The sequence below is a fragment of the Typopeltis vanoorti genome, chromosome 24 (genome assembly GCF_054136105.1).
Source record: "Typopeltis vanoorti isolate ZY-2024b chromosome 24, IOZ_Tvanoo_1.0, whole genome shotgun sequence".
Classification (NCBI taxonomy): Eukaryota; Metazoa; Arthropoda; class Arachnida; order Uropygi; family Thelyphonidae; genus Typopeltis; species Typopeltis vanoorti.
The window spans coordinates 66,714,323-66,737,806 of NC_143572.1; the positions used below are offsets into that span (position 1 = coordinate 66,714,323).

The 23,484-nt window shown below is 34.7% G+C and overlaps 1 protein-coding gene across 1 annotated transcript in view; it reads left to right on the top strand.

Moving 5' to 3' along the window:
- glu (structural maintenance of chromosomes 4-like protein gluon) overlaps positions 1–18,284 on the top strand; it is a 384,191-nt gene extending 365,907 nt beyond the window's left edge. The window contains exons 26-27 of the mRNA XM_090413308.1: positions 8,609–8,792; positions 16,987–18,284. Coding sequence (XP_090269434.1) covers positions 8,609–8,792; positions 16,987–17,187 — 385 coding nt within the window. The 3' untranslated portion in view covers positions 17,188–18,284. The remainder of the gene's footprint in view (positions 1–8,608; positions 8,793–16,986) is intronic.
- Positions 18,285–23,484: the final 5,200 nt, after the last annotated feature.

Genomic DNA, 23,484 nt, shown 5'->3' on the forward strand with positions numbered 1-23,484 from the left:
TAAATTAGATAACTATTAACTATCAGCCTATTTACAGTTTAGGAACTTCCATGCTTTGATTAATTATAATCTCCAATTCCAACCTTCACATAAAATATAACACTCTTTAAGCAAACTACTTCTCATAACATTATATTTCTTAATTCTATAATCTTGTCAGTTCTTCTGAACCAGTTCTTTACAATACAATGTAAGTTAAAATTTTTATTAATGTATTTTGCAATTACTTTAAAAACAGCTTCTCTCTATGCGAACAAGTTTTCAATCTCCTCTATATAGCAGTTCTATAAATTCAGTCTTTCTAAACAGTCCTTCACATCATAAAAATAAAAAAAAAGGGTTTGCAACAAAATTCAACTCGCATGACTCCTCCATAGATACAGTGCACTTAGTCGTATTTCCTTTACAGACTTATTCAGGATCCATCTCTATGTTAGGGCTTGGTCTATCACTTTAGAGGTTTCATGGATACCATGTTCTCCTCTGGAATGGCTCACGGGGCTGGAGCGCGATCTTCCGGCATTGTAGGCACTAAGCAAGGTCTGATGGTCAAGGCTCTGTCATCCTGATCCTGGGCCACTATTCGCTCTGTACGATTTCACCTCCGGTTACCCTCCACGACTTTATCCGGATCCGACGTAGTCCATGGATCGACTCCCTCCTTTTCATCTGGTGTCAACTCTGTCGATAGTCGATTCTATGATCCTTTTATTTGGCTTCTTGCGGGACCCTACGTGAAGATTTTGGATCCCAGATATTCCTGCGCAAACTTTGAATTAAGGTCTGAGACCCCTGTACCTTTCACATGCAAACTCTTATCCTTCAAGAAAGTGCAGACTTCTAGATCTCCCTGAAGTGTATGTTTAATCCCTTTTACAGCATAGTGTAACAGCTTCTGATGTATACCGCCCTCTTTTGCTATTGACCCTGAAGGCGGTATCGGACTGCTTTGGTTACAATAGGTTTCTTTTTCACCCAATACTAAGTGATAACATCAAATACATTTCCGAATTCTAAAGTATTGCTCTTGAACTTCTATTTTAAGACATCTGTTTACTCTATTTTAGCATGTTTAATTCCGCTGGGTCTCTATACATGGGCTTTTGGTATTACTTACATAGATAAATTCTAACATATTTCTGATTTCTAGGGCATTTTCCCTTGAACTACATATTCATATATCTTCTATTTACACAGTATCGTGCTAATTTTTCTGGGCTAATTTATATGGGCTGTTAGTATTATTTACATATAAAATTTACAAGTTTACTTTTTTGTGAATTTTGGATGTGACTCTTGTAAAAGTCTGCAATAAAATTTTGGAAAAATTATAACGCTGCATCGAATTTTACAAAAGCCCACCCCTTCACGAAAAATATTTTTAGACACGAATGTGGATGATAAATTTTTTTCTTTACATTAGCTGTGTGCTGTGTGTTATTCTCTCTCTGGAGTGGAGAATACTCAGTTTTATTGGCGTTTTAGTGAGTGAAGAAAACACTCAGTCCGATGCGTCAGCTCTTTCTGGTGCCATAGATGTTGAGAATTACATTTGTCAGCGTTGATGCTCAACTTACTCCTTGGGCATTTATTGTTCACTTTATACCATGCTCTCTCTCTGTTTCCTTCAAAATTATTGCTCTCATTTCTATCACCTCCTTTCGTCCTTTGAATTCTCCACAGTTTAGTTAAGGTATGTGATTTGGACGTGTAGGACGTCTGTTGCTGCTCCCTTTCTCTTTCTCTATTAAGTTTATTTCCATTGTGCTTTTATCTTTACTTTCTGTAAGCTCCATGTCTTCCTCTTGGCTTACTGCCACCTTCACACTTGATATGTGAAAAGTTCTTTCCACTTCATCTTGTAGGCTATTTCTGATTACTGAGGGATCATTTTCTTCCCTTCCACATACATTTTCGCTCACCTATAATACATCTGTATTTGTGGTTGTTCATCCTTCTATCCTTACTAGCTCTGTCAGTTCGAAATGTTCGAGCATCTCCTTTAGCCTGCTTTATTCCCATCAAAGAAACTTCCTGGGTGCTGAAGTTACATGAGAACCCATGACTTTTTAAGAAGTCGGTTCCCAGTATTATTCGAGCCCCATGTTGAGAGGTCTCTGATAGAATGGCTCAGGTAAGACATTCAAACCGAAACCAGGCAACCACATGTTTACCTTTAATTTTTTTGGAGCATAAATAGTGGGATTTGCAATTCCACTTAGCTTAACAGGTCTGCTTAGTTTTGTGACACAGTTAGATACTCTGGACCTTAATCTTTTGAATAGCGGTCCAGTTATTACCGAAACTTGGGATCCAATATCTAACAAAGCATCGCACTGTATTCCCCTAATTCTTCCTTGATTGACTGTCATGAGCTTCGCATGTTGTTCCTGGAATTCTCTTATTTTCCTAAATCTGCTTGTGGGATTGTGGCAGGTACCCAGCATATTTGATTCGAAATGCTTATTTGCAAAAAATTTCCTTTTATTCCGAAAACAATACCTGGCAATGTGCTCAAACTTGTTGCAGTTATAACATTAGGGTGCTGCCCCTCTGCTTTCCCCTTCGTTACTTACTCGTTAATGACTCGGGGTCTCTATGGATGGTTTTGCTCTGGTTTCTTGCAGTTGCTTGAAAACAGAGTCAAGTTTATCCATCAGGGGTTGGTATAACCGCTCTACCTCTTGTCTGATCAAAAAGTGTATTTCTTCCTTGTTTGAATGAGTCTGCAACACTTGAGGTGGTCCCTCTGTCAGTTGCCACCTTGTTTACTGCTATTGCCTTACTTTTATCTTCAATTCTCTCTATCTGTTGCTCTTTTGCCCTCCCCTTTGAATTTTCTGGATTCTTTTCTTGTTTTTCATCTTTATTTGAGTCAGATTCTTTTGTAATAGTGTGTATCTGACTGGCACTAGATGTAGGATGAAAGTCGCCTAGCCTTTCCTCTTTTTCCTTTACTGCTAGGTAGCACTCGTCTAAATTACTAATTTTCTTTTTATATGCTGTTTCACGGAATTCTTTCCTTATCCCTAATCTGAATTGGTGAAAAACCGCCCAGTCAAGATGACTTCTGTCATCATTTGATATGCTCAGGCTATTTGCTAGAGATAAAGATTGGTTGTAAAAATTGGTGACGGTTTCCTTTCTTTCCTGAGTGCATTTCTGTAATATCCACAGGTTCGGAGCTGTGCTTCTAACCTTGGAAAATTGGGATATCAGGGTATCCTTGAATTTATTGTATTCCAGAGTGTCTCACAATATAGGAGAGGAATACAAAAAATTCTTGGCCCTTCCAACCAATTTATTCCGCAGTATGATCAGAAGTTGGAAGTCCGACCAATTGCCAATATTTCTCAATTCTTCAGCAAACCTGAAGAAGGACACATCATCGTGGTCCTCTCCAGAGAATTGTGGGATGATGAGATGAGGATTAATTGTCCTAAAAAACTCTCTATCACCCATTGTGTTGCTACTTGTAGCTCCCGAATTTACGCTATCCACATTCATGATTTTAAAAAAATTTCTTACAGAATATATATACACTTTCTTATTTCACTTTTGTTGCCTGATCTTTTTGCAAAACTGTTCCAAATCCACTCTTGTTTATTTCAATTATTGTGGATTTTATCCTGTCAGCACTGCGCCATTGTAATATTATGAGGTTTTTTATTTTACCGGCTGATTGTTGTAAAATATTGCTTTCTTTATCCTCGGCTTCTATTTTTATTTGTTATCTTTATTCGCTAATTTTTATTCGTTAACTTTAACTTTATCCTTTTCCTTTCATGTACTCATTTAATCTTATTTCCCTTCTCTACCTTTAGTATTCTTTCCTTATGCTGGAGATCTCTAGAAATTTATTTATTTATTACTAGCTGCACCACTAAAGTTCTCCAAAATCTGTAATGTTGGCATAAGAAAATATTTACACTTCCAATAAAGTTCCTCTCTATAATTATATACAGTCGTGGCTAACTCTTAACTCAAATATACTGAATTCCAATCTCCCCTGCTCACAGCATCGGGTTTTTTTTTTTTTTTTTTTTTTTTTTTTTTTTTTTTTTTTTTTTTTGAGAACAGTGCAGTTGCGAAAAAGATCAGACGACACTCTTTTTAAATATAACCAACATGTTTATTTATACTAAAACAGTAATACAAGGTATGCACTAAAATGATGCTACTTTCCTTTCCTCAGTAATAACAGTAATAACTTTGAATTAAGGTCTGAGACCCCCGTACCTTTCACTTGCAAACTCTTATCCTTCTAGAAAACGCAGACTTCTAGATCTCCCTGTAGTGTACGTATAATCCCTTTTACAGCATAGCATAACAGCTTCTGATGTATACTGGCCTCTTTTGGTATTGACCTTGAAGGCGGTATCAGACTACTTTGGTTACAATAGGTTTCTTTTTCACCTAATACTAAGTGATAACATCAAATACATTTCCGAATTCTAAAGTATTGCCCTTGAACTTCTATTTTAAGACATCTGTTTACTCTATTTTATCATGTTTAATTCCTCTGGGTCTCTATGCATGGGCTTTTGGTATTACTTACATAGATAAATTCTAACATATTTCTGATTTCTAGGGCATTTTCCCTTGAACTACACATTCATATATCTTCTGTTTACACATAAAATTTACAAGTTTACTTTTTGTGAATTTTGGATGTGACTCCTGTAAAAGTCAATGCAATAAAATTTTGGAAAAATTATAACATTGCATCGAATTTTACACTGTACCACATGCTTCATTTGTGAGATACAGCAAATGAGAGTTCTATAAAGGGCGTAACACTGGCAGCTCGTAATGAATGCGTGCAAATTCCTAGTCATTGGTTTGAGCAGAATTCTTTTTTGTGAAAAGAAAGGTTTTTTGTTGTAATGTTGACATTGGTGGATAATGCATTGTTAGTGAAGTTGTTTTATATAAGCAGGGAATTGGCAGCAGAAGCTTTACAAAAGTTTCAAATGCAGAAAGAATGAAGAAAAGTGGAGTTCCTATCACTCCAGCCAGACTACAGCCTCTCATACTGCATTTTGAGGAAACTGGAAGTTTGTCAGCTCACCCTTGCACCAGCAGGACAGTGCTGTGCTATCACAAATGAATGCCCTAGAGCAGGCATGTCAAACACACAGGCCTGCTGACGAGTGACATGCAGCCCGCTAAACTTTGTAACCAATATGGTTATTTAACTTTTGACAACACCAATTTAAATAAACATGTTTAAAAATTTCACATTTCCACTTAAGATTATTTTATATGCCAAATTACTCTGCAATTTCTAAAGGAAGTAATGTCCTGTTTGTCATTTCAAAAATTCTAGTTACACCACTGCATAAATATCGAATTTTGATGAGCAAGTCTACGTACACAGCTACATCCTCTGACCACAGCAATCGGAGCTAACCATTAGCAATTTTCAAGTCGTAAGAAAGTGTTTTCTTAATAATTAATAAAGAATTTATAAAAATAATGTCGAAACCTTCAACCAGTATGAGTAAAAAAACGATTAATTGAAGAACATCGTAATTTTCAAGAAAAATGGGAGTTACAATATTTTAATATTCAAGGGGAGAAAAAAAAAAATTTATGCCTGATATGTAGAAACTCTATTGCAATTTGCAAAGAATATAATATTAAAAGGCATTACGATACAAATCATAAAGAAAGCTGTGACAAATGTGTTGCGAAACTTTGTGAAGATAAATTGTCAGAATTAAAGTTGACACTTCAACTTCAAAATCAACAAAATGTATTTTCCAAACCTATTGAAGATAATAGAGCCACAGTAAAAACCAGTTATTTGTTATCACATTTAATTGCAAGCAAGTCAAAACCATTCACTGAAGGGGAAATTTATTCGCGAATGTATTATTAAAGCAGTTGAAGTGTTGTGTCCTCTTGATCAATTAAAGAAATTTAAAAATATAAGCTTATCTTGGAATACCATTGCTAGTGAATTGATGATATAGCCGGGAACTTAAGAAATCAACTAAAATCAATAATTCCAACATTTGAGACCTATTCCCTTGCAATTGACGAAAGTACAAATGTACGGGATATCGCTCAGCTGGCTGTTTTTATTCGTGGATGTGATATGAACCTAAAAGTAATTGAAGAACTTCTAGAAATTATTCCTATGCACGATACAACCATTGGAGTTGATATTTTTGACTCTGTTATAGAAGTTTTGAATGAATACAATTTACCGTTAAAAAAGCTAGTTTGTCTAGTTTGATGGTGCTCCTGCAATGACTGGTGTTGTTAAAAGAGTTGTTACAAATTTAAAAGAAAAATGCAAAGAATAAGGTAATAATAATTTTCAACATCTTCATTGCATTATTCATCAGCAAATACTATGCTCTGGTTTTAAATATTGGACATGTCCTAAAAAATGTTAGTAAAATTGTAAATTATGTTCGTGCATGTGGGCTTAATCATCGTCAATTTATTAACTTTCTAGAGATATAGAAAGTGAATATAGCAATCTACCTTATTATACAGAAATTAGATGGCTTTCCAGTCATAAATTTTTAAAGTAATTCTTCGAATTGCTGGATGAAATTACTATTTTTTTAGAATTGAAAAATTATGAATGTGAAATATTAAAAAATGATCAATGGATAAAGGACCTGGCTTTTTCAGTTGGCGTTACAAGTCACCTTAGTCAACTTAATCTTAAGCTATAAGGCAAACATCAAGTAGTTAGTTACCATGTTATTTGACAATATTAGCATTTTCAAACAGAAATTATTACTTTGGCAAAAACAAATTCAAAAAGAAAATTTATCCCATTTTGAATGTTTTCAATCGTTATTACAAAAATCACCGAAATTGAAATTTTCAGGATATGCCAATCAAATGAAGTTATTAGAAAATGATTTCGAAAGAAGATTTTTAGATTTTAAGAAATATGAAAATCAGTTTCACCTATTTACTTCTCCTCTATCGATTGATGTTGAAACTGCTGATGACAGTTTACAGTCAGAATTAATCTAAATTCAGTGTGATTCCGTATTGAAAACAAAAATATATGGATGTTGGAATTCCAAAGTTCTATAATTATTTATCAGTCGATTGATACCCCAATGTGTTATGTGCAATTAGGCATATTTTATCTATGTTCCGTAGCACATATTTATGCGAACAACTATTTTCAACTTTAAAGAATAATAAAGCTGCAGAAAGATCAATATTAACAGACAGCATGTGCAAGCAATATTGAAAATAACTACGGCTCAACAAATTCAACCAAATTTTGAAGATTTCGTTAATGAAAAATGTTGTCAAGTTTCTTCAGAAAAATGGTATGTATAATTTTATTTAAATATGTAAACTTTATATTTTATATGTATTTTTGTAATATGGTTATATTTTGTACTTATATACTCTAATGTTAATATTAAAAATCTGTTTCCTCTTTATTTTGAGATTTTTTTTTCTGTTGCTGCCTGAGGCTTGATGTAGAATTCTTAATTTGGCCCTTGGAGGTAAACGAGTTTGACATGCCTGCCCTAGAAGCACAATCAATGAACAGTCTAAGCAGTGCATTGGAAGCTGAGATTCGTGTACATAGCAAAAAATGTCCGTATTCCGCATCCTTCATGGTGTGTATTAGGCTTGAAACCATACAAGCTGCAATCTCTTCACTGACTGTTACCAAGTAATACTACTAAGCAGGAGGAATTTGCAATCTGGGCTTCGACAAAAGTTGCAGAAGATCTACAATGGCTGTACAACATCTTCTGGACAGACAATGCTCATTTTTTGTTGCATGGGACAGTTAATATGCATAACTTTCTAATTTCGGTGCAGGATAATCCACACACCCACACAGAAGAGCCGTTGAATTCATTGTTTGGTGTGGCTTCACTGCATCTGTCATTGTCGGTTCCTTTTTCTTTGAAGAGCCATGGCTAACAAGGGCTTGAAGACTTGATTAGTAAATGCACAGCACTATTTGCAACTGCTACACAAAAACGTGGTACCATGCTTGCAGTGGGTGGGTGGGTGGGGGGGGTTCTTCGCACAGTCACATTCATGCAGGACAGGGCGTCACTTCATATCGCATCTCCCGTGAATCAGTTTCTCATCAGTACATTTGGTCAAGAACAACTCATAAAATAAAAACTCCCTCCTTGTGATTCACTTTCATGCAAACCACACTCCAATATATCAATTTTTATGAATTCTTGAAATATTTACAAATTTATGGAACACCCTGTATATATGTGTAAAACTTTGAAAATACAGTCAACTCACTACTAGTGATGATTTCATCTGCACTTTTGGGTAGTTTGTTAGTGAGTTCATTCTAACGTTGTTTTCTATAAAACCATAGACAAAGTCATGTCACCAATGGTATTTTAGAGTTGCCTGTGGCTATTTTTTTAAAAATATTCTTTTAGTATGTTGGTTATAGATTTCAGCAAGAAATCTGTTTTGAAGACTGTTTTAGTCTTCAAATGTCTTGAATGTTAACAGCATGAATGCCGGAACTATATTTGCATTCAAACTTGTGTACTACATGTTTTCCTTATTGAATACTACTTAAACTATGTAAAATTTTCAGTATATGTTTTCTTCTATTTTCTTTATACAGTGTAAGACCACCTAAAAAATCCTGGAAAAATATCTCTAATCTCTCTGGAGGAGAAAAGACTTTAAGTTCCCTTGCATTAGTTTTTGCTTTGCATTATTACAAACCGACACCTTTATATGTAATGGATGAGATAGATGCTGCATTGGATTTCAAGAATGTTTCCATCGTTGGAAACTACATAAAAGTGAGTTAATGGAGCAATTTTAAATTTTATAGGTATTTTAAAATTAATATATGTAGTTTTATGAAATTTCTATAGTAGACATCTGGTGTTTCAACAAAATAGTTCATGTGTAAAACTAGTTTTAAAGATAAAACATTGTTTAACCTTTATTATATGCATCTGCCAAGGTGCTAATTTGTCAGCATAAAATGAACAATAAAGACTACTATGTAGTATAGTGTAGCTCATTTCTAAGTAGAACAGCTCTCTAAATTTGTAGCAGCATTGAATCAGATTAATGAAAAAAATTAATCTGATTTAATTCTTTCTCATACTTCTCCTCTATAGACATTCAATTGAAATAATCCCAATTTGAAAAATATTGGCTATAATGATGATTGTAGGAAGCCACTTCTTCCTGCTGTAGATTGCATTGCTTCTGCTGATGTTAGCCAAATTTCTAATCTTATGTTGCTGTATTCTCTGAGTAGTTTAGCCCTAGTGAATAAAAATGAGGGAGGTAGGAATTCTACAAGTTCCTTGCAAATCACCATTCAAATTTTTACCCATAAATTTGGAATGTAATTTTTTATTACATTGTTTAAGGATATTCTAACTGTTTTGGTATAGTTGTAGGCAGGGAAACTAGCCTGAGATCACATGCAATTAATGCTATGACAAAAATAAATAAATACTAGTCTTATAACATTCATTTGGGCCAAAAATTAAGTTGGGGGTGGGGATGAGGTCAAAAATGCTGCACACCCTGTTATAGGTTGCATCAGACAAATTCTTTGTTTGATACAGAAAACTTCGTTTTTAAAAAGGGGGGGGGGGCAGCTGACTTAAAGAAATAGGAAAAGTTGGGCCTTGTTCAAGGTCTAAACAGCAGGCTGTGAAATGAATCCTAACTATATGGAAATGTTTTGCAAAAATTGAGAGAAAAGAGTGAAGCTAATAACAGTGGTAAGTATTGTTAGATTTCTGTTCAGGACATGAACTAATCATTATTAATAATATGTTCTCTCATAAAGGTGTGTACAAATTCACATGGAGAGAAGACAAGAAATAAGGATAGTCTTATTGACTATTATTGTTTATCTTCATGTTGGTTCAGGACACAAATATAAAGGAATTTGAAATAGAAAGGGATCACCATTTGATTTTGAAGAGGATAAAACTGAATCTCATATTGAAAAGAAAAAATATGTGCAAAAATTTTACAATGATTCAAAGACTGTCAGCTTTCAGAGATGAACTGTAGACTCAAATATTCAAGAAAAGATGAGAGCTTGAAAGCAAATGCTAAACCTTGGAGGATCAGTGACAGTGAAGAAAGTTTGATTTATTGCCAGGAGGGCATGTGGTAAAGTTTTTTTTGCATGGATAGAAAAATGCAAGCTTTGTGATGGACTTAAAGAGGTAGTTTTGGACAAGAAGGAAAAATATCAATAGCTCCCAACAAATAAGTAAGCATGTGCCTTGATCAAATATGAAGAAACATGTGAACCTATGGAAGGTAAATACCCTTTTGGGGTATTGAAATAAAACTTAGAATTGGTGGAGGAAAGAATACCATAAAAGCGATTAGTGATTAGATAAACGGTAGTAGTAGAAAACATTCAGGGGGAATGTGGTGAGGAGTACAACAGTCAGTATAAAAGTAATGCTTCCTCTTTTTTTGATTCGAGCAGAAATCTGTACAATTCCTCAGCAGATAGTAGTAGATTGTTCAAATGTAGTAACTGGCACTCTGGTTGATCACATGAGCACAGCACACAAGTGTTGTTCAGCATGGTGGCTGTTACAGATGTATGTATGAAGCAGAGAGTGGTATTGAATTTCTTACTGCAAGTGAGTCCATTGTAAATTCATACCTATCTCTAAAATGTATACAGATTTGATACCATTGACATGAGCAACTTAGTTGTGCTGGACACTAAGCCAGTTTGTACACAAGAGATGCAATTACAACATTTGGCTAGACTCATCCTTTCCATCCCACTCATAGCATAGATCTTAGTGTGTAGATAGGGTTGGATGGCAAGGAGCTGAAGGGCTCTGACATTGAAGTAAATTCTTTTATGTTGGTTGTCATACTGCATTGCACTCAAAAATGGCAAAAGTGTATAGAGAATGATGGAGACTGTTGAAAATTGACAATTCTCACAAAAGAACTAGATAGTGTGCTCCACCTAGTTATAACTCTTGTTTGTTATCCATATGTTTCACTTAGTTTTGTGTTGCTTTTGTGTGTTACAAGTTATATTGTACTCTTTGGCATGTTTTATTCCATTAATGCTCCAATATGAATTCCTCCTAGCACTTTAGCCTTTACACACAGCTATGGCTTACATAACTTCCAAGGATGATCCACTCCATTCTTTATCTCTCTCTCTCTCTCTCTCTCTCTACTCATGTATTGAAAGATTTGTTTTGTGTCAATCTTATTAGAACCCCTTTAATAATTTAGAAGTTTATATTTTGTCTCTTCTTTTCTACTTGTCGACTAGACTTTGCAACCAACACACCTTCAATCTAGCCTCACAAGGAGCATGCCATAGACCATTCACCTCCTTCATCACTTGTCCTCTGGATACTCCCATTACATTGTATTCCCAAGAAACCTAGATGGCAAATTTGTGCATAGTAGTTACTGCAAGTGACTTAAGATGCAGCCATGTCATACCTCATTAAAGAACACCCAGGGTGTCTTCACATCCAAGTAATCCTTGGAGCTATTTTTCAACTCTCGCAGCATGCTGCCCAAAATCACTCCCACATCACCTAATCAGTTCCTGCAATCAATATAATACACAGTATGATCTTTTCATCCCAAAGTGCATAACCTTATATTTTGCAACATTAAATTGATAACCATTATCCCTCACCCACAATGCCAGTTTATTAAGATCATCCTGCAGAATATCTACATTACCTTTATCAACTATTACTCTCTCTAGTTTTGCATCATCAGCAAACAGCTGAATATCCCACTCCACCCCTTAAATCATTCCCTATATCATTAATATACAAATTAAAGAGTAATGGCCTCAGTACAGAGCCTTAAGGCACTCCACTAGTCACCCTCATTCTCCTAGATTTCACTCCACCATATACTACTCTCTTATATGTATCTCAGCCATCTCGAGCTAATGCAAAAGCATTCGGTAAATTTAGTGCTTGTGTAAAATTTTTGTCTGTTTTATTGTGTTTTTTCCTTAGAAAATTAGTGTTTTATAGTATATTCGTGTAGATTTTAGTATATTTTTATTATTAATTTATTTTTGTTAATTTTTATTTTATTTTTTATAATTTTTATTTTTATATTTCAATAATAAGTATAAGTTTAAATTGGCACCAAAAACACACAGGAAATGTAATGCTAAAAAAAGAGCACTGTAGGCGAGAATAAGAAGGCTAGCCCCGCTAATGAAGTTATTGGAGATGTGGAGGAGGTTAATGAAAATGAATTAGCCTCTGAAATAGCAAAATTAAAGCAGATCACCAGAGAGAGAGAGAGAGAGACTGGAATTACAAAAAGTTAATAGATGTTTAAATGAACACAGGGAGAATAAGAAAATTAAGTGCCAAAATAAGAAACAACAAAGCACAGAAACAGGTAAGTCAGGAAGTAATGGAAATCAGATAAGTGATGTCGTTTGTAAAAAGAAAGATGATATTTGGTATGGTGATGACTCTATAATAAAACATGCTATTGATGAGAGAGTTATAACTTCAAATTTTTTTTTCTGGAGTGAAAATTAAGAATATAAAGGAAGCAATTCAAAAACAGAAAAGTAAAGATATCATAGTAGTAGGTACTAATGACTTAACTAGCAATAAGTTCAGTATAAGAGAGGACATGAAAAGGTTGTTGGAAGAGATGAAAGTGAAAATCGTCAGTAATTTATCTCGATATGATAAAAATAAATTAAGAAGAAGGGCTATGATGACAAACAATTGGATACGTAGGCTGTGTAGAAGGAATGGATGCAAGTTTTTGGATGTGTGGAGTGAGTTGGAGGAAGATTGGATTTGTATAAGAGAGGCAGCCTACACCTGAATGCGTGGGCTGAAAAGTTTGAATTTCTTAAAAACCTCGGACATGTCTTATTATATATCCTAAAAGAAAAAAGATGAACATATCTTAAAACCCTTTAATCCCCATTATTATAATTTGATGAAACATAAGGGTTAAAGCATTTTAAGATATGTTTTTCTTTTGGCTATATCAGTTGCTTAATATAATTTTTGTTCTAAGTGTTTATCAGAACTTTTCAACCCCTCCCCCCTGCTCGTATATGATTAAGTTTACATTATAAGTTAGATGTAAGCTAAAAAAGTGCATGCTATCCTCACTATTATTCTCATTTATAGGAAACTTATCATGAAGAAAAGTAGCATTAAATATGATATCAGAATTAGAGATATCAAACTCAGTTTTTTGCTCTATGCAAATACTGTTATACTCTTAAATAATGCAAATATGTAGGATGGAAAATATCAACCTTTTTTGAATGGAAAACACTTCAGCTATTTAGTCACAATTTATAGTAATGATAATAAACATGGAAATAGAAAATAGAATAAGCAAAGTGAGCATGATTAGCAATCAGTCAAATATATTTATTATTGAATAAGAGTGGAATTAGCAAAAATCACTAAACAGCAGAATACAAGGCGTTTAAACCAATTTTAATTTATGGATGCAAATAAAATTGAAAATGAAACAATTAATTGAAAGGTACCATCATTGAATGAATTCTGAGGAAGATTAGCAGAGTGAACAATGTATTAATGGCAGAATCGTGCAAAGATGAGGTTATTAGAAAGAAAAACTTGATATTTATTCACTTGAGTTCAACATTTTCTGATATGCACCCTCTAATGAGCTTCTGATTCAATCATCAAATGATGATTATTATTGGATCAGAATGGAGGAGAATTGTAATGGTTTTTATGATAGATGATTTTCTTGTGTAAAATTATGATCCTGCTTATTGAAAGTCTTTAGTGATGGGAAAAAATGAAATGTTTAGCCTCTAAAACAAGATCTCAGGCTGAGTAACTCTTGGATGTTTATGGTTATATGGTGAATTTTGCAGATGAAATATGTATGAAATTCCACCATGGGCATGTGTGTTTGTAAAAGCCTGCTGTAACAAGCTTGTATAGCTCCTTGAGTTTATAAAGGTTTGTCTTTAAAAAAAAAAAAAAAGTGGAATTATTTAATGAACAGTTTTTGAGTGTATGTCATACTGGTAGGAATGATGTGGTGGAAAAGAAACAAATGATAGATCAGAAGTGAAAGAATCAGTTATGAGATGTTATGTGGATTAGATAAGAAAGCTATGAGAATGTATGACATATTATCATATACTCTCAGGGAACATGAAAGATCATTGGATTACCTGTAACTTGATTGTTTGCCACCTCCTTGCATTCAGAAGGAGGTGGCAAACTCCTAATGAAGGCTTTTCACTTCTTAGGTAGGATCTGTACTCAGGTCTTTCCCACCAAAGGACATCATTGATATCAACTAAGCTGTGGAAGCTCCACCAGAAACCAACCTGTTTAACTAGAATTATATATCTCTGAATATGAAACATTAACTCTGATTTTCCTGATACTGTATTTTTTGAATTAGTTTATAATGGCACTTGGCAAAGATTATTAGAATGCATATTCACAAGAAGAAATAATAAGAATTTTTATTGTTGCAAATATTTCAGCCATAAATTAACAGGCTATCAGCATAATCACAAGGCGAAGTTAGAACAAAGAACAATAATCCTATTTATAGATCTGAGGTATATGTCGGAATGCCACCATATGGTTGGTTACAAATTCCAGTGAGATTACAATTAAAACCAAAGAAAAATTAAAATAACAAATAATGACAGTATTATATTTAAAGGGGGGGAGGGAGACTGTTGCCAATTTATGAAGATGAGACTCTCCCAGATCAAAGGCAGTCATTCTGATTTCAGTGTGGAAGTGATTCAGCACTCTTTTAAATAACCATAGCACCAGTGTAAAAGGTGAGTATTGTACCAGATGATGTTGTTGTCAGTGTTCACTATACCAGAGTTTTCAGGTTTGTTGTTGATATAAGATACGCACTCTTGTAGTCATTTTTCGACTAAATATCATGTTTATGCAAAGTACAAGTGGAGATACTCGTGCAGAACCTGGTAAACACCAGGAAGGAAGAGAGGAGGCTGTTTGTCTTTCATTCATGGTAAACAGAAGGTGATTTTATTGATGGAGAAGAACGTAGAGAGAGAGTTAACTGTATGTTTCAGGATCTTGCAGTCATCTCTAAGATGCTTGTGATATATGGATAGGGACTTGTCAGAGTACACTGATAAATAAAGACTTGATATCAAAACTGACCATGATTCTGTGGGCTGAAGGTTATGTTTTTTCTTTTTGTCAGAAATTCTGATGAATTTTTCACACAGGCTCTTGTGCAGCCTGTACAGGAACTTAAAAACAAGCTAAGAAGTTGGCTAGACAAGGTCCTGAAAAGATATGGTTTAATTGTAAGTGGAGGTTTCTGTGGTTTAGAAGTTCATAAGGCATATTCCTGGTAATTGGACCACATTTTTATTATTATTATTATTATTAAGCTAAAATTGATAGAGAAGAATGTAGAAACTAAACCATATCTGCATATTCCAGTAGTTGGACCAAATTTTTTTTTGTTAAGCTAAAAGCACAATAAAGAAATAAAACCTGACAAGTTTCGTAAGTCATTTGACTTACTTAAAAAAAAAAAATTTGGTCCAACTACCGGAATATGCAGATATGGTTTAGTTTCTACATTCTTCTCTATCAACAGTTAATTTTTGTATTTCAAAACTTTGCTTTAATCGTAATCTCATTTGAATTTGTAACCACCAGTATGGTGGCATTCTGGCACATGGTTCAGCTCTTTAAACAGGATTATTGTTCCTTGTTCTAGTTTCACCTTATGATAATGCTGATGTGCTGATGCTGGCCAAAATGTTTCTAATAATAAAAATGATTATTCTTTCTTCTTGTGAATATGTGTATCTATAATCTGATACTTTATTGCCAGTTGAATTGACTGAGTGGTTAGTGCATCTGCTCTTCAGTCAACAGGTTATAATAGATGATGATGAATTTCATCACTTGTATGACCACAACCATCTTTAATGAAGTGTGACTTGTAAAAGTTTTATATTTTATCTTTTGAGCAGGGTTTCCAGATTATCTAATCCTTAGTCTACCCATAGAACCATAGGCTTATAACCTTTTTTTGGGATGGGATTCATATAAAATAGTAACACCTTTGATGACTGTGTGAAGGAAATTATCAGAGCACATGTGAGATATTGCATTCAAATCCCCAGATCCCAAAAAGATGTAACTCTCTCCACTAGATCATACCCATGTTATGCCACATTACTTTGTGAAATATCTGGAGGTAATTGAGTTGAGTACAGTGAAATGTCAATCCATAAGGAGTCCTTGGACTCCTTGAGGTGTCACATAATAATGATAATAAATGTTTGAGTTTAATAAACTCTTCCATGAAGGTCATGCAAGTGTCAAAGATGATGAGCCCAGTAGTTGTTCATTCATGCCAGTAAACATTGAATATATAATAGTGACTGATGCAAAATTGTTGAAACATTGCCACAAGATTTTACATAATCTCTTGAATATGCATGATGTTTGATGGTGACTTCATCACTGTGTTAGATAAGACTTTCCATTCTTATCTAACACACTGATGAAGTATGTTAAGAATCGAAATTTCCTGGGCTATTCTATATAATCATGAGGAATGAGAAGTTTTTCATGACGCAGAAATGAACAAATAGCAAGGAAATTCTCCTTCATGACAATTCATTTTTTGGCTAAGCACAGTGTCTCACATTACAACATCTACTTACCCTTCTGATTTGGTGCCACACGATTTTTGCTTCTTCTCACAGTTGAAATGTGGCTTGAAAGGATGCTTTCACTAAATATGCATCTCCCTAATTATTATTTTAATTGTAAAAAAATTGTTTTATCACAAAATAAAATGATTCTCAAAGTCACCTTATGTATTGAAGGAATGTTATAGTATGCTAACATGAGAATTATGAATATCAAGTAAATGCTTTCACATAATTTTAATTGTATGGACAGGTTTTTTCCATAAGTTAAAATGTAAAAAATTTATTTCTTCTTTCAGGAACGAACAAAAAATGCACAGTTCATCATCATCTCTCTCCGAAATAACATGTTTGAATTAGCAGATCGTTTGATAGGCATTTATAAAACATATAACTGTACCAAATCTGTGACCATCAATCCCGGTAAAATTGCAAAAAAATTAGAAGAGAATGCCATAAAGGAAAAAGAAGCAAATGAATCAAGTACTCATCAGACATAAATTAGGGATGGGATTTTAGAATCTTAGGTTAAATGACTGTATTTTGATTTGAACAAGTACATCCATATTTTTCCTACAAATGGCTAAAACATACTCAGCAGAATGGTGGCATATAGAGACAAAATTTCCTACATGTGAATTACTTTTGTAATGGGGAGTGTGCATGTGTATATAGATATGTGTTTACATAATCAGAGTGGGGAAGGAATGTACATGTTCATGTGTGCATATGTATGTTTTCTTTTGTGGATTCAAACCTTCTCGAATGTAATTTTATTTTAATGTCAGACATTAATTCTTCATGAAGAAGAAAATTTATAAACCGGATGTGTATATTGATAATTTGTAACTGCCATTATTAGGAGGGAAGATTGCAACAAATGCAGATATTTATTTTGTAATTGTTATATTTTATTAGTACAAATGGTTTTTGAGCAAATATTACCAAGCAGAGTAAATTTTCTGCAGTTTTAGTGCAGTTGTCTCTTACTAGAGCAAACACTTAGGGACCACAGGAATTGTTTGTTATAGCGGATAGTTTAACACAACTTTTCAGCAGTTTGTTATAATGGTGTTTGCTGTAGTGAAAGACAACTCTAATATCTGAAGAATTGAAAATAAAAAAAAATGCAATTAGTTTAAAATCAAGATGGCCAGCAATAGTTTTGCAATTATAAATATATGGGGAAGAACACTTTCAGATTTGCTATCTGAAAACCCTGTTGTAATACTCTGTACATAATTTATGATGATTTGTTTGTTATATGCCATATTCTTTCATTCAAAAAAAAAAAAAAAAAAATCTGCTATAAATTTTGTATGCAATTAGTTTTCTTGTTATCTCTCTTCCAAGTTGTTATTCTGTTTGTAACTGCTAGAATGAATTTTTCTGTTTCCATTAAAATGTTATAAAAAAAAATCTAATGCCATCTTTCATGTGCCTTTGATCCTGAAATGTACTGTCAAAGTCATTCATACAATTATTCATTTCTTCTGTAATGATTTTGTAAATCACTTTATGTAATTGCCTGTTGCTGGAAGTTTTTTTTTTTTAAATGTTCTCTTTCATTTCATTTTTGCAGCACATCTGTGTAATATTCTTTATAATATATATATTAAAAACCATCGAAATATTTTAATAAAATATTTATTTGCTGAGTCACTATTTTATTTTGAATTACATGATAAGTTTAATATAAAAAGAATAATCTTTCATATGGCAAAATCCTATTATGTAGAACCTGGAAATCAAGAGCTTAACAAGTCATATTAATTATTATTATTACGTGACACCTCCAGGGAGTCCAAGAACTCATTGTGGGAGGACACACTACTCTACTTCACTAAATACATCTCATCCTCTCCACTACTACTTAATTATCCAACTGTGACACTACTACCATTGGCATCATCTATCGCCCATCATCACCAACAACAGTATTTTTTTCTCTGTAAATTGTGTATTTTCTGAAGGCCGATTTGTATGAAGGATGAAAAACCTTGAGTATCTAGGAGAAAAAAAGCCTGCTACCACTGTATGAGATCAGCTAACTCACCTTCAACTGAAAAAGCCCATATAAGGAATGTAGGAAAGAGTAACAGTTACTCTTTTGAAAGCTACTTTTCAGAAACTTACTGTCACTTTTTTTTTCAGGGTATTTTATTGTGGAGAAATGTTCCCTCACCAGCACCACCACCCACTCCATTTAAATTCATTTTATCTGATCTTTCATTATAATAAGCTATTTCTTTGGTACCTGTTCACCATAATGTGAGCAGATTACATTAGAAATTGTCTTTCAGTTTTCTTTGGGATTAAATTAAAGGATAAAAGGAGCTGACTGAATGGATAAAAGGAAGATGGTTTACCCTCCTTTGATAAAGGCATGTTTCAAATTACTGGCACATGGCATAGCAGCTGAAATTTTATCACACCATAAATGTCTCCATCAAAATAAAAGATGGAAAATTGTATTCTTAAGAGGTAGATTCAAAATGCTTCCAGCCTGATATATAAAATTTATGCCAATTTTTAAAATGCCTTACATGACAGATAGCACCATCTATAGGGAACTTAGTGTACCAGTTTCAACTCTACCTCCATCATTCAGTTAGAGGCACTTGTTTAACTAACAGATAACACACTAAGTGGCTGCAATGTTAAAAATCGAGTACTGCGCTGTGATAAAGTTTTTCACCAAAGAAGGGCTTTCTCCAAGTGCTATCAAACAGTGATTGGATGATGTTTATGGGGAAGCTTCTCCTTCATATTCTACCATGAAGGAATGGATTCAAGTTTTGCCTAGGAAGAGAGCATCGAAGATGATTCTCATGAAGGTCGTCCTGTGGAAATGATGACTGAAGAAAATGTCTCTCTTGTTGAGGAACTGCTCAGTGACAGACAGCTGAAGTTCAAAGAAATCTCAGCAAGATTGGGGCTTTCTCTAACAATCATCTTTCACATCATTCACAAGAAACTTTGCATCGGTGGGTGCCCTGACCTCTAATTCAGAAGGAGCATTGTGTGACCTATTCCTACAAGTTTTTAGAGCTTTGCCAAAGAAATCAGAGAGAAGTGCTGGAATCCATTGTCACCAGGAGTGAAACCATGGTCCTTTATTATGATCATCTTTCCAAAAGGGAATCAATGGAGTGGTGAAAACCAGGCTATGCAATGCCAAGATCACTCAGTCCACCAAGAAGATCATAGTAACAATCTTTTGGGATTACTTGAGAAATCTCTTGATTGACTTCAAGGAAAGGAATACCACTGTGAATGCAGAATATCATGCTTCACTCTTGCAACTGCATGACACCATAAAGGAGAAGAGACGAAGAATTCTGAATCATGGTGTTCGCCTGCTTCACGACAATGCTCCAGTCCATACAGTTATTGTTGTGAAGGACTGTGGCTTACAGGAGATTGAGCACCCACCCTACAGCCCAGATCTAGTACCCAATGACTACTACTACAAATTGAAGAAAGACCTTTGAGGAAGAAAATTTGCAGATGACAATGAGATGAAAGATGTAGTTTTAGGCAATTTTGCAGACTATTTTTTCAAGGACACAGAAATGTTAATTCAAAGATGTGGGATGTACGAGGGAACCACCCTCGTACATCCACACTTTTTCATATGATAAACCAAACACAGTCAAACAAACTATACTTATAGACTAAAACCATCTCGATATTCATTCTGAATAGTAATCCTGTTCTGTTCAGCAATGTTGACTTCTAATGAAGCTAATATACATGTTAACCAAATGTATGCGCATTTTGAGGGATCAAGCTTCTTTAATAGATTGAAAAATTCAAGTAGTTTTGCCTAAGTGCAGTATTCCTTTTTGTATTTAAGCTGCAAGTATAACTTTTATTGGTAGTAAAAGAAATAGAAAAGTAGAGGGGATGAATTGGAGGCTTTTTAATTAAAGCTCATGATTATTAATATTTTGCATTTTAATAATATTTCTTTTTTTCAACATATTAAAAGAGAACTGGTACATTCAACTCTCACTGTAGCAAATACAATTGTGACAAACTTTCTATAACATTTGAAAAAATCTCAACCAATAGACAAAGCCAAAGCACTGCACTATCTTGCAATTTACTACAGCACAACTGTTCTTGTGATCCTTACAAATTTGTTATAGTAATTAGGTAGCCAGCTTTCTCTCTGTCATTCACTGCATGTTATGGTTCAGTTCTGTCACCTACCCTCTTTCTTTCATAAACAACCTACTCTCTTTGACCAGTAACCCCATCCCAAGAATTAATTGGTGTTAATACACTCCATTCTAATCATTTGACAAACCATGCAGTGCTCAAATACCAAGATCATTTGGAATTAGTGTCTTAAACACTGATCTCCATACCATCCTTTGATGGGGCAAGGATAGCCTGATCATCATCTTAGCACATCTTATCAATAATACACATCAATAGCTTCTTCCTCAGTTTCTAAAAAAAAGTAGGCATTCTTTTCCACTCAAGATGCTATTTTTCACTCCCCATCTAGCTACTAATTATAATTCTATACCAAATCTGCAGATTTTTAGAATACTATTTAGATTTGGTTGGTGCAACTAAAACCTCCCTGAAAATTTTTGTGATGCTGTCCAGAGGAACACAGTTTTGGCTCATTGATGATTTCTTCCTCCCATACTTCAATTTCTTACAGATGCTGTGACCGTTCTGTCTTTATTACAGGTATTACCATGGCTACTGCTCCACTAAACTGGCAACCATAATTTCTCCACTTTCTGATGGGCCTGTTAAAACAAAACAAGCTGCCCAACAATAGTATATTGTCCCATTAGTAACATTCATTTGTTGCATTTACTGGTCTCCAAACACATAACCATTCTGCCATTTTCATATTCCTTTTGACCAGCTATCCAAATAGTGAATTCAACTTCCTGGTTGACCTCACATTCACATTTCAAACTGGCTCCTCTTTCAAATCACCACCACTGACCAAGCTGGATGAGAAGCAGAAGTATTTGCCATAAGCAACGACCCAACACAAATTGTACAACCCAATTACTCAAATTCCTGATAACCCGCTTCACCATCCAAATAATCTGTATCTATTTTTTGCCAGTTCTTCCAGATACACTTCAGAGGTCACCTCTCCTCTTGGCAACTCAGATCACAATCTTGTACAAGTTTCCTCTTGCACAGAATGCCCCACTTACCTGGAATTTCTATTCTGCCTTTCATTAATCTGACTTTTCCCCCACTCACCTTACCTGCTTTAAACGAGGTACAGAAATAGTTTTCACTGCCATGAAGACCATCCCCAGGTTCCAGCATAACCTTCATCTACTCCCCAAGCCCTGGTTTAACCAAAACCGATGCCAAAACATGTAACGTGAAAATTGGTCATCAGGAGAATCAAATCTGATTTCATAAAGGCTGGAAACAAGGAACTTGTTTCCTATCCAAATGGAAGTTAATACCCTCCTGTCCCTCGCTAAGGCGGTTGGATGCAACTTCTGCACTTCCACCCCTTCTTTTATCCTGATGGCACCACTGTTTTTTCATGCAAAGATAAAGTTGACCGACTAGCATCATTCTTTTCCTTAAACTCCTGCATTGATGACCAAGGGAAATCACCTTACCCGAATCCAAGCACCATATACCTCCATTAGTTTTCAACAAAAAGAAATCAGGAAACTACTAAAAAACCTGAACTAACGTCTTCTGGTTCTGATGCCATCTCCTAGTCTCATTGTGCTCGGGAATTAACACCTGTCCTGCATCATCTCTGCAATCTACTATACATATCTGGTACTTATCCCAATGCATGAAAGCAATCTCATATCCATCCTATTCCAAAAAGAAAAGGGTGAGAGAATTCAATCATCAAACTACCTACCAATTGCCATCACTTCAGTCCTCTCCAAAATAATGGAGAAAGTCATGAATAGGCAACTCCTCCACTATTTAGAAGCCCACCAATTAATCAGTGACCACCATTTAAGATCCACAGCTGACCTTATAGCTTACATAAGCCACTATTGGATATGTACCATAGAAAGATTTGGAGAAATTTGTGCTGTCACCCTTGACATTTCCAAAGCCTTCGAACCTCTGTGATATTGGGGCCTGCTCAACAAATTGCCATCCTTTGGCCTCCCTGCGATCCTCTGTAATAGCAAGGAACTTGCCTCTGGTCATTCTCCGTGAGTCATAGTAAATGGCTCCCTCTTCTCGAGATTCACTGTCTGTCCAATCACCTACTCTTTCTCTTGTTCACAAATGACCTACATGCAATAACCAATAAACCTATCTACAGCTTTGCTGACGATAATACTTTTCACTCATCTTACTCATTTGACAAACCATGCAATAGTCTGACATCCTGGGCTACGAGATCATCTACAACCAATGGCCTAAACATTGTTCTTCATACTATCCTTTGATGGGAAGAGGTTATTACAAGGTTATCGAAGGAAAGGATAACCTTGTAATGTTCACTGCCACCAGTATTTGTATGTTACTGATTTGCTCTGCTTGGACTATCATTTAAGTCCAATCTCTCCTAGCATAAACACATCATATCAAGAGCTTCCTCAGCATCCAAGAAACTAGGCATTCTCGTTATTTCAAAAGGATATTTTACACCCAACCAGCTCCTGACTGTATACAAATCCCCAATCCACCTATGCCTAGAATATTGCTCATATGTTTGGAATAGTGCACTTAAAACTTCCCTTGATGCCATCCAGAGGAGAGCAATTAGGCTCATTGGTGATCCCTCACTTATAGATTCACTTCAACCTCTCACAGAC